Below are 12813 nucleotides of genomic sequence, written 5' to 3' on the forward strand. Positions count from 1 at the left end.
TTAATGGCTTAACTGTGTGGGCTCACTCAGGTTATTCATGTGATGCAGAAGGGATTGCCCCTCACTTGTATGTCTTGTGACCAGTGATGTCCCTATAGGGAGTATAGAGGGTATATATAGCTTTATCCTTTGTTCTAGAAGCAGGTTCTTCAGACTGGGGTCCTCACTGTGAGTCCTGTAAATAGGTTTGTGTGTTAAAGCGGTCCACGGTTATCCGGCAGAATGCATTCTGGAAACTAGCATTAGACAGTGAAAGGGTGATAAAGTGAAATCCCATTTGATCAGCGGCAGTGAGCGGTGGATAAGGCGTTTTTGGTGTCGGAAAATGTCCCATTGGAATGCATTGTAATGCGTTGGATATGCCGTTTGTTGTAAAGTGAAACGATGGGTAGCGAGGACCGCCTGTATAGCTCAGTGTATTACGTTGTATCCTGTCACTGTTTGTTGTAAAGTGAAACGATGGGTAGCGAGGACCGCCTGTATAGCTCAGTGTATTACGTTGTATCCTGTCACTGTTTGTTGTAAAGGGAAACGATGGGTAGCGAGGACCGCCTGTATAGCTCAGTGTATTACGTTGTATCCTGTCACTGTTTGTTGTAAAGTGAAACGATGGGTAGCGAGGACCGCCTGTATAGCTCAGTGTATTACGTTGTATCCTGTCACTGTTTGTTGTAAAGTGAAACGATGGGTAGCGAGGACCGCCTGTATAGCTCAGTGTATTACGTTGTATCCTGTCACTGTTTATTGTAAAGTGAAACGATGGGTAGCGAGGACCGCCTGTATAGCTCAGTGTATTACGTTGTATCCTGTCACTGTTTGTTGTAAAGTGAAACGATGGATAGTGAGGACCGCCTGTATAGCTCTGTGTATTACGTTGTATCCTGTCACTGTTTGTTGTAAAGTGAAACGATGGGTAGCGAGGACCGCCTGTATAGCTCAGTGTATTACGTTGTATCCTGTCACTGTTTGTTGTAAAGTGAAACGATGGATAGTGAGGACCGCCTGTACAGCTCAGTGTATTACGTTGTATCCTGTCACTGTTTGTTGTTTTCTGTTGGGAGCGTTCCCATTACGTAAGCGCCAGTGGTAACGGCCCTTAGTTCCTCTCGCTACTGAACAAGACGCAGCACGCTCTGAGTAAGGAGTTCCCAGCACAGTAACTTTGGAGCATGTTTGGATCAGCCGAACCGGGAGGTCCCTTGGGAACTTCCTAGATATGATATACAGAAGCTGTAGATAGCTCACGGGTCTCCTCTGGTACTGGTTCCTGTCGCTGCACATCTGTAATGAGGAGAGTATAGGACGTGCTCCCAAGTTGGTCCATAAAACGGTATCACGACCTCCAGTGACGGTAATGTTCCCCGGGAGCAGCGCGCTGCTGGGACGCTGCTCTGAGTTACTGCCATGACTGTCCTTCTTCTTACTGTTCCAGTGTTCCAGCGCAGCCGCCATCGCCATCGTCACCGCGCTCAGCCTGATGACTATTGTGGGGCGGTTACAGAATGGAGCGCTGCGCCTGCAGCAGTCCGTGTGATGTACCATCTCCTGGAGCCAGTATGGGCCATAGTGCCGGCTCCGACGTCCAACATTACACAGCACCGAGCCGTTAGACACCCCTTTACTCAGGCACGGCACGTGATACGGTGTTCTATGCCGGTACGTGCGCCCTTATCCCATATAATGAGAGCCACAGGAGAACTGATGAGTTTGCCCCATGTCTATGCCTTAGTACTTCTGTACTTCAGTACTTCAGTATGGAGGAAACAATGTTGCTCCTGATGTCATTGAGTCATCATTACCCGTTACTGCCAAATGGCTTTGTTCCCCTGAAGCGTTGTGTGCAGCGTGATCACAATGTAACATGACAATTGTGTGCATGATGTAGGGTTGGGGACCTATGGAAAACGTGTGTATTCTCTCTTTGCTGGACATTGTGTAGTGAAGGGTGTTATTCCCTATTTTACCCACCAGAATAAAGGAAACATTTACAGCCGAGATAAACATCACCAGTAACAATACAGGGCTTCTAGCATTGAATGAATACATTACAGAGCTTGTGAACACGCACACAAAGTGCGAGCGCTGGTGCGCAGGTGTGTGTCCACTTGATGGTAAATAATGTAATTAATATATACGTGTATTCTCAAGTACCCTATAAATCATATACAGAAATCACACAGAGTATAAGGCGGTAATTACCAAAATACAATAAAATGTAATAAAAATTGAATATACAGTAATTGTATACTTAAAACATAAAAAACGCAAAACCACTGATACATGCGCCCCTATAGATGCAGACTTGCAGCAAACACACAGATACGCTAAAAGTAACCCCCCTTCCTGTGCTCACAAACGTGTCAACATGAAACAAGTGTTATATACTGTATATATGGGGATACAATGTATGCTCAACAATATCCTCCGGAGTGAAGCTTGTATTTGATGGGTCTTTAACCAACGCAGCGCACGATGTCAGGATAACGCTCCCCCTCCATCAATAACCTCAGAAAGCAAACAGGAATAAAGGGCGCAAACAAATGTCAATGTCTTTATAAAATATTATTGAATCAACATTAAAAACTGTGCACTCATCGGTCTCCGTTCTCCCCTGTCCTGTGTGTGCGGTCAGCTGTAAGTCCTGGGGTCCTGTTTCTTTGTCCACAACCCGCTGGGCCTCTTTCCTGGTCTTTATGGTTGGGGGGGATGGGCGCTTGTGAGCTGTAGACCCCTGTTAGTTAACAACGGTCCCGGCTCTACTCCGCGGTGTGCCCCTCTTCCTCCGATCGGCGTTGTTCGTTGCGGGAATCTCCCGGAACTGACGTCACGTCCCGGAAGTCACGACTTACATAAGTATGTCTTTATTTATATAGCGCCATTAATGTACATAGCGCTTCACAGTAGTAATACACGTGGTAATCAAATAAATAACAGATAATATAAATAACAGAACATGGGAATAAGCGCTTCAGACATAAAAGTAACATTAAGGAAGAGGAGTCCCTGCTCCGAGGAGCTTACAGTCTAATCGCGTTCACCATGTTATTGCTATATAGCCGGTGGGGAGGTATGCACGTACATGGCAGTGCCTGCGTTCAGTTACGTGAAGGTTTCTTTTCGCTCCTCCACCTCCACGATATCAAGGAAGGGTCCCAGAGCTCTTATGTTAAAGTCCAATTTTTATATGTGAAAAATCAGGGAACACGTACAACGACAATGTGAAAAGCGCATGGATAGACCAGTTCAATTTCCTCCGGTTCCCGCGACATCCACCGCCGTTCCAGCCGGCGTTCTACGTCACTTCCGCTTTGTTGGTGACACTTGTTGGTGCCACTTGCTATACAGAGATAACATTGTGAACTTGCTTTGTGTTCTTCTCTTTCTTCTTCTCTTGTCGTCCCTATGCTGAGGTGCACTGATTCTTTGTCCATTCTTGTGTGTTTGCTGCTCACAGCGGGTGTCTCATGTTACTGGATATTGCTGTATTTTTTTGATTATTAGGTGTAATTTATTCATGAGCAGTTAGATGACTGTGACAATCGGGCAGTTAATCAGGCCAATAATAAAGGCAGTATGACCGACTGATTAACCCTAAATCATGTCGGGACAGAAGGGGTTAATTCTATGTATACCCCCAATGTCATGTTTTCCCCTACAACACCATGTTGTCCCTGTTTTGCAGTGATTAACCCTGATTCGTGTTAGGCCAGAAGGGGTTAGTTCCATGTACACCATAATGCCATATTTCTCCCTACACCCTCTTTCTTCTACCCCTTTTGCAGCAATGTATGCGAATTGGGCCAATTGTATTTAAGACACAAGGAGCAAGCTAGCCCTCTAATTTTCGCTAGCATAGCTAGCTAAGGATGTACTAAGCCCATACATATTGTTTGGTGTTCCCCACACATACAGAAAGTATATCTATATATATATATATGTCTAAGACATGCAAATGAACATACAGTAATATTTACAGTTGCTTTATGCTTTACTGTGGAGGGTTTTTGTCACTTTTTTTACCCACCATAACCTTAATGACAGTGGTGATTACCTAGTCTAGTCTCAAACCTGCTAGCCATTAAGACCAGCCTCACACTGATGATACCCATCAAGGTTGAAACATGTATGTGAGTAGGTCTAATGGCTTTGCATCTCATCCCAGCCTCTGTTTAAAAGCTGTGTTTAAAACGGCATGCATTGGCTTGAGGATTGGCTTGTGTAATACGAGCTTGAGACAAAAGGTGGCACTGAGTGCTCATTTGCATGTCATTTCCCAGAATCCCTTGCTGCAGTGGAAGCGCTGTATGCTGGGTGACAATGGGGAAAGACAGGGTTGCAGACCTGTCTAAAACATGCAAATGAAGATACAGTAATATTTACAGTTGCTTTATATATATATATATAGATAGATAAACTGAGTTTAGTTATGTTTTAAAAGGTACCGGCAGGAAGCTTTTCCTGTGCCCAGCAATGAATGTATTAACATGCACATATGTTAAGAGTAAGGAAATTAACATTATAAGGAGATGACACTTGGGGGGGTGTAATCCTGGGCTTTGAAATGCTTAGCAGGATTCAAAGGTGTTAACCTCTTGTTAGCAGGAAAGACCAAATCATTTGTTTGCCCTTCCGTGCTAATTGAAGCCCCAATATCCTTAGATCAAAAGGGTCCCTTTGGCCTAGCTAGACTGAGCGGCATTCAGGAAGAAAACAGGATGGCATATGCTAGTTAGCAAGTGGCCAGGTGGGGGAAGATGACATTTCTGTTGCACATGCTCTGTGCAAACCATGAAGCCAGTTTTGCCAGTAGTTCCTAGCATGGGCAGAACAGGGATTGGTGGGTTAAATGTTCCCATGGAGGGGATTGGGCTTGCATATTAGGGATAGGACTGTAAACTCTATAACCATGCCTGCCGAGCTATCACCAGAGTGATTCATGATTTCTTCAAGCGTGGTTCAAGATCCCATCCAAGTACAGCGGCAGCGGTTCCAGAACGCAAGGGGTTAAGACATCGTAACCAAAAGGATTGTAACCCAAAGGCTTTATTTTCACATCTTTCGTTCAATGGACAATTTATTTCGTTTCCCCATCCCAGTAAGTGATTATTAAGTGTATTCTGAGGTTGTCGTGTGTTTGTCTATCATGGAAATAAATGATAATTTATTTTGCCCGTGCTCAATCGAGAATCCCAAAAATATAAAATTGTTAATAAGTTCTGGTCCAACGTGACAGTGACATTTTATTTAGGGTTATGTAAGTGTCACGCCTGTATGCCCGCAGACCTGGCAAGACCCCAGTACTGAGGTGGGAAGGGTATTACCACACACGCACAGCAGTGAGGGCGTGCCCGGAGTGTGGTATGACGTTGCTGGGCCTGTTGAAAGATAGTTAGTGATACTTGCAACGCCTTGGTGGTATAACGTAAGAATAGTGGTGTCCGTGCGCCAGAGTCCAGGGATCCGGAAGTCAGAATAGCCGAGTTCGTAAGCCAAGTCCAGGGGTTACAGAGGTCAGCAAGGTAGAGTTCATAAGCAGGGTTCAGGGGTAACAGACAGCAGAGTAGTCCAGGACGAGCAGAGGTCAAACCAGGGAGATCCAGAGATAAACAGGAGCATGAACATGCTGGAACACAGAGAGAGCAAAGCTTCCTCCTCCAGGCATCTCTCTGCTGGCTCCTAGTACTGTTACTGGGTCCCCAGGTACTGCAGGAACATGCTGCGGGTAACCTCACTCCCTCTCACTCAGCTTCTTCCTCCAGACATCTCTCTGCTGGCTCCTAGTACTGTTACTGGGTCCCCATGTACTGCGGGAACATGCTGCTGGTAACCTCACTCCCTCTCACTCAGCTTCCTCCTCCAGGCATCTCTCTGCTGGCTCCTAGTACTGTTACTGGGTCCCCATGTACTGCAGGAACATGCTGCTGGTAACCTCACTCCCTCTCACTCAGCTTCCTCCTCCAGGCATCTCTCTGCTGGCTCCTAGTACTGTTACTGGGTCCCATGTACTGCAGGAACATGCTGCTGGTAACCTCACCCCTCTCACTCAGCTTCCTCCTCCAGGCATCTCTCTGCTGGCTCCTAGTACTGTTACTGGGTCCCATGTACTGCAGGAACATGCTGCGGGTAACCTCACTCCCTCTCACTCAGCTTCCTCCTCCAGGCATCTCTCTGCTGGCACCTAGTACTGTTACTGGGTCCCCATGTACTGCAGGAACATGCTGCTGGTAACCTCACTCCCTCTCACTCAGCTTCCTCCTCCAGGCATCTCTCTGCTGGCTCCTAGTACTGTTACTGGGTCCCCATGTACTGCAGGAACATGCTGAGGTGTTTAACACGCAGCTGACTTAAACGGTTACTTAAACCCTGAAGTGCAACATCTGTGACATGTCACCAAACACCTGAGCACAGATAGGTAACATGCTGCAAATGAATTTAAATGATCTTATTCTTCATATTGCCTACTGCAGTCAGGAACTTACAGGGTTAACAGTCTGATTCTAAAGTCTGAGTAACAAACTCCCCGCCCCTGTGTGCTGAGAAGGGAAACGCCCCACTGGTTATATGAGAGATAAGAAAGTTTCAGTTTCATTTCTTCTTGCTGCTTCCAAGCATGGCGTCTGCTTGTCTGAGAGAGGAGCTAACCTGCCCCATCTGCCTGAGCATTTATACCCAGCCTGTAATGCTGAGATGTGGGCATAACTTCTGCCAGGGCTGTATTGGGAGTGTGTGGGATTCCCAGGGGGGATCTGGGCTTTATACCTGTCCTGAATGCAGAGTAGAGTTTCAGGAGCGTCCTGCACTGCAGAGGAACCTGAAGCTGTGTAACATAGCGGAGCGTTTCCTTTCTACTCAGCCGGAGCAGGAGGAGGCGGTGATCTTCTGCACTTACTGTGACTCCTCTGTACCCGCTGCTAAAACATGTCTGCTGTGTGACGCCTCCCTGTGTGATAAAAACCTAAAGAAACACAGCAAGTCAGAGGAACACGTCTTAACTGAGCCATCCACTTTCCTAAAGACCAGGAAATGTCCCGTCCACAAGGAGATCCTGAAGTGTTACTGCACTGAGGATGCTGCCTGTATCTGTGTGTCCTGCTGGGTGTTTGGGGAGCACAGGGGACACCAGGTGGAGTCGCTGAATGAGGCCTCTGAGAAGAAGAAGGAGAAACTGAGACATGTTCTGGAGAAACTGACCTCAGTGAGAGAGGAGACTGAGAAAAGAGCCCAGAGTCTGCAGGAACGCAGGAGAGAAGCGCAAGAAAAAGCAGCTGGGGTGACAGCCCGAGTCACTGCCCTGATTAGGGACATCAGGGAACAGCTGGAAGTCCTAGAGAAGCGAGTCCTGAGTGAGATCACCAGGTGGGAAGAGCAGGTTTCTCTCCGAGTCTCTGATCTAATCCAGCAGCTGGAAATAAAAAAGGACGAGCTGTCCAGGAAGATGCTTCACATTGAGGAGCTGAGCAACATCACTGATCCATTAACTGTCTTAGGCCTTGGCCATGTTTGGCGCTTGCTCGCTCTCGCTTGCTGCCGCTCGCTCTACCTGGAGCTTTTTGCTGTCCTTACAGAGGAGACAGCAAGCGCTTGGGAGGCGGGTATCAATGTGTGTGTTGGTAGCTGTCAGTGTGTGTGTCACTGGGGAACGTGTGTGTGTGTGTGTGTGTGTAATATAATATTTTAAAAATTAAAAAAAAAAGACATGTTGTGAGAATAAATTATTTATTAACATTGTGCAACTTTGATAAATATATTCACGCACACACACACACGCATACACATACACACACACACACACACACACAATGCACACACACATGCACACACATATACATACACACACACACACGCGCACACACGCATACACATACACACACACACACATGCATGCACACACACACACACATATACATATACACACACACACACACACACACACGCATACACATACACACACACACACACACACACACACATGCGCACACGCACACGCACAAAGGCACACACACACACACATGCATACACAAAGGCACACACACACACATGCATACACAAAGGCACACACACACAAAGGCACACACACATGCATACACAAAGGCACACACACACACACACACACACACACACACACACACACGCATACACAAAGGCACACACACACACACATGCATACACAAAGGCACACACATGCATACACAAAGACACACACACACACACACACACACACACACACACACACACACACACACACGCATATACATACACACACATACACACACACACACACACGAGACATGGATCGGGGTAGAAGGGGGACAGACCGTCAGGGGGCGGGCGCGTCACTGGCCGGGGGCGGGCCAGTGACATCACGGAGCTGGTTCGCCCTCATTGGGCGAACCGCTCACGTAACCGGCCTGTCTCGCCGGCAAGCGGGGGAATTTTAAATTCCCCCAAGACCTGCGCTTCCGCAAGCGCGCGGAAGCGCAGGTGAGCCCCTACTAAAGCCGCTCTAATTGCGGCTGTAGGGGCTCAGTGCTGAGCGGGAGCGCGCCTCAGCGCGCTTCCGCCAGCAAGCAGGTAACATGTCCGGGGCCTTACAGGGACGGGAATCAGACAATGCTGACTTCTGTGATGCTGAGGAGGGAGATAATGAGGACAGAGAGAGAGAGGGTAATAAGGTCCCTGCTGTAGGGGATTTGTATGAGGTACTGATCCCACTGACCTTACAGCGATTAGCTGATATTGTGACTGATCTAAAAGCAAAGAGCGGGTTCTGTGTGCAGGGGGATTCAGGCATATTACTGGATGTAAATACAGCGGGTAATTATGTATCTGTATCAGGTGACCTGAGAACTGCATCCTGGTCAGGAAGAAACCAGTTACGCCCGGATACACCAGAGAGATTTGAGCGTTATCAGGTTTTAAGCAGCAGGAGTTTTTCCTCAGGACAACATTACTGGGAGGTTGAGATCAGGGAACAGGGGGGTAGGGATTTCCTATCCCAGTATAGAAAGGGAAGGAGATCAGTCCTGCATAGGATGGAATAAGAAGTCCTGGTGTTTGCACATGTGGGGTAATAATCATTCAGTGAGACATGACTCAATAGAAACACAGATATACCCCGAGTCGCCCGTGCAGAGATTAGGAATATTCCTGGACTATGAGGCTGGGCGGCTGTCCTTTTATCAGCTGTGTGACCCGATCAGACACTTACACACCGTCTCTGCCACCTTCACTGAGCCTCTTCATGCTGCGTTCTGGGTATGTGGTAATGGTTGGGTCAGAATCAGGAGCTAGGAATACTTATCCCAGCCCAGCAGGGGAACACATAGAAACAGTATATATAATATAGTACATAGAAATAGTATATATAATATAGTACATAGAAATAAGAATATACTGGGGGGGATTCAGTGAGCGAGGGAGAGAAAAGGGAAAAATAGCCAGTTTTTACTCATATATTAATCTGTTACCCAGAGGGGCCCCTCAGCACTTTGCAATGCATATTGCAATGCAAAACTAGATACTACAGTACGTGAAGATCTCTATTATATGTTAAATCCATTTTATAGGAAGTTTCTTTACATATATATATATATATGTAGCCCCGAGGTTGTTTTTCCCTCCTTGGCCTCTCTCCGCGAGTGCCGTGTGGTAGCGGGTGCCGCCGGAGGCTGCGACGGACCCGCCGGCACTTCGCGAGGGTGGGGGCCAGAGCAGGGAGCAGCGCTAGGTATCGTGGCGCAGGCCGGTTGCCGGGGACGCGATCGGGCCGTCGCTAGGGCCGCGATCGCGTTGCCACCGGCTCGGCGGCTGGAGGAGAGTGCGCCGCCATTGCGCGTTAGTTTGCGCATGCGCAGGAGGCGGCAAGCGCGCGATAGGACTCCAGGGATAGGGAGAGATCGCGCGAGAGTAGGGAAGTGTAGAGGGAGATTGAGGCGGCCATTAGGGGTTCGCGCATGCGCAGGGCAAGTGCGCACGCGGCCCCAATGCTTTAGGCAGCCCCTGGGGACTACAACTCCCAGGAGGCTTAGGGAGACAGAGGTCAGGTGCTCCCTTGCGGCCAATAGGGCTGGAGGAAGCTCAGCCCGGGAATATAGATACATTTCCCGGGCTTTGCAGAAACAGTCAGGCAGAGGAGAAGGAAGGGGTAGGAAGGGTGCAGGGAGCGTGTGGCTCCTGTACCAGGTAAGGGTTCTCCCTAGATCCCCAGGCAGGCCCCAATTCCCGGTAAGGGCAGGGGGTAACTGAAGAGGGACGGCCCTAGCTAGGGAGGTCACCCTTAGGTGCGGAAGGTGCAGGTTTGGCAGTGCCACAGCGGAGAGGGCTGTGGGCACTGGCAAATAGGCACAGCGTGCAAGCAGTGGATTTGCTGCGGGATTCAGGTGGCTGTGTGTGAGTGCAGCTGCATGTGTGTGTGTCGCTGCATGTGCTGGGCGCAGTGTGTGCAGCGTGTGTGAAGTCTGCAGGCTGACAGAGAGCTGTGTGTCTGCTGTAGGCGCTGTTAGGATTAGAGTTACAGGTAGGACTGGGTAGCTAGGGGAGGGGGCAGGTTATTGTTCCACAGGCCCTAGGAGTTTTCCCCAAGCCATCCCAGGTTGCGGTTCATCAGGGACAGGCCCTAGGTTAGGGTTGCTGTCACTCTATGAGTAGTTAGTGATAGGGATAGCGGCGGTTGCTGTTCCCATGCGGTTGGTGTTGCCGTGATCCGGTTGCAGTACCCGTGGAGCGGTGGGACCCTCGTTGGGGTCTACCGGCAGAAGTACCTGGATAGGATCAGACGGACGTCTGACCCTTTGAGAAGTGTGTTGCGGTCCCGAGCATCGGAGTGCTCGGAAGGTACTTCTGTATATAAGTGCACCAACTGGGCCCTAGCTTAATTTAGTGACTGCGCAGTCACCCACGACCTTCCGTAGGATTGCGGGACATTGGGTGTGGGGGATCACAGGACACTGGGTGGGAACACCAGACATTGGGCTGAGGTGATGCGGATAGAGCATCTGGTTATGTTATGTGATGTTATGTAATGAGTTATATGTGTGTGTGTCAAGTAAAGTGTTAGTTATTGGTTTATCGTATACGTGTGTTATTGTATTTCTTACCCAGGGCTATCTTTCATAACGGGGATCCTGGGTAAGTGGAGGCGCTGCACCAGGTAACGTTAAGGGTTTCCCCAGGCTCCCAGCTAGCGGAGGCTCAGATCTCCTGAAGCCACAGGTTATGCAGTACCAGTAGTCCCTTAGAGCAGGTGTGTTGCAGGGAAAGGAACCGGTTAGACCACGAGGGGCCAATGTGAGATTGGGTGGGTCGGCCGGTTCACAAAAAGGGCTACATATATATATATATATTATCTTGCATACCTGATATCTGACTGTTGCCATGAATGACTCTGTTTAGTCCGTGTTGTGGGAGCGAGCGTATAGAAGTAATATAGAAGCGTATACCAATTGCATACTGTATCACTATATGTGTTGTGCTGTGTAAGGCCGCGCTTATAGTGCCGGTGACGCGACGGTCGCTGGAAAATCAAATTGAGATGACTTCCAGCGATCGCGACCAATCCGTCACGTCGCGCTTACTATAAGCGCACGCGATGGTGGCAATGCATTGTTTTGCCGCGACGTCTCGTTGCTGTCGCCGGCACTATAAGCGCAGCCTAAGTGTAACCTCGCTGCTGGGTTACTAGTTTGTATATAAAGGGTTAATGTCTGGAGGGTTGTTGCAAAATGGGGACATTTATATATTTGTTGTGAGAGGCGGAGTTCCCCCTATTCAAGAAGGGTCTCATGAACTGAAGAGCACACCCACTCCCTCTGTCGCCATGGCGACCTGTGAGGTCACTGCGGTATAAATATGGGAATATAGGGGGTCCCTAGACCCCAGGAGTACCCCAACTATATCAGGAGAAGCAGGGCGGGGGTCTATGTTTTGGGGTCACCTTTCCTAGCCACAATCACAGAAGGATTCCCCTCTCTAGCCCTTTGCCTGTGGGAAGAATTGGGTGGTGTAACCATGTCCTGGGGGGTCTTAGAACAGGGACTGGGGGGAGCACCACACTGGGAGCTGCTATACCCGCAGCCCCTGCGCTGAAGCGCGCCAGCCCCCTGTATTGGGAGGAACTGCTGGCACTATATATAGGGGTACTGTACGTCCCACATGCTGTGGGGAGAATAAAGACGTGACCGAAGCCGTGTGTCCCTCCCCGGCAACTGTACTGGGGTCCCGGGAAGATTTCTATGTATGAGACCTGTCCTGTGCCAATAAAACCTGTCCTGTTTGTGAGTAAAGTTCCGGGTGTCCTTTCTTACTACCCTGAGCGCTTACACCACCAGCCAGCGTGAGCGTCGGCGCCCTGAGAAAGTAAAGAGTCTGCGCCACTACCAACCTCATAGTGTCACCTCCTTAGGAGCCGGGCAAGGAGGGGTTAAATTACTTACACACCCACAGTACCGCTGCTTGTTACTTACACACCCACAGTACCGCTGCTTGTTACTTACACACCCACAGTACCGCTGCTTGTTACTTACACACCCACAGTACCACTGCTTGTTACTTACACACCCACAGTACCACTGCTGTTTATTTACACACACACAGTACCACTGCTTGTTATTTACACACACACAGTACCGCTGCTTGTTATTTACACACCCACAGTACCACTGCTTGTTACTTACACACCCACAGTACCGCTGCTTGCTATTTACACACACACAGTACAGCTGCTTGTTATTTACACACCCACAGTACCACTGCTTGTTACTTACACACCCACAGTACCGCTGCTTGTTACTTACACACACACAGTACCGCTGCTTG

General features: G+C 48.9%; 2 protein-coding genes across 2 annotated transcripts in view; both read left to right on the top strand.

Annotated features, from left to right (window-relative positions):
* LOC142491233 (protein sel-1 homolog 3-like) overlaps positions 1-3170 on the top strand; it is a 169413-nt gene extending 166243 nt beyond the window's left edge. The window contains exon 24 of the mRNA XM_075593500.1: positions 1433-3170. Within this exon, the coding sequence (XP_075449615.1) occupies positions 1433-1534 (102 nt within the window). The 3' untranslated portion in view covers positions 1535-3170. The remainder of the gene's footprint in view (positions 1-1432) is intronic.
* A 3419-nt stretch (positions 3171-6589) lies between these two features.
* LOC142491234 (E3 ubiquitin/ISG15 ligase TRIM25-like) lies at positions 6590-9442 on the top strand. The gene is given in 3 exon segments (XM_075593501.1): positions 6590-7498; positions 8595-8962; positions 8964-9442. Coding segments are annotated over 3 exon segments (1584 nt in total). The 5' UTR covers positions 6590-6610; the 3' UTR covers positions 9292-9442.
* Positions 9443-12813: the final 3371 nt, after the last annotated feature.

This window comes from Ascaphus truei, chromosome 3 (assembly GCF_040206685.1).
Source record: "Ascaphus truei isolate aAscTru1 chromosome 3, aAscTru1.hap1, whole genome shotgun sequence".
NCBI lineage: Eukaryota > Metazoa > Chordata > Amphibia > Anura > Ascaphidae > Ascaphus > Ascaphus truei.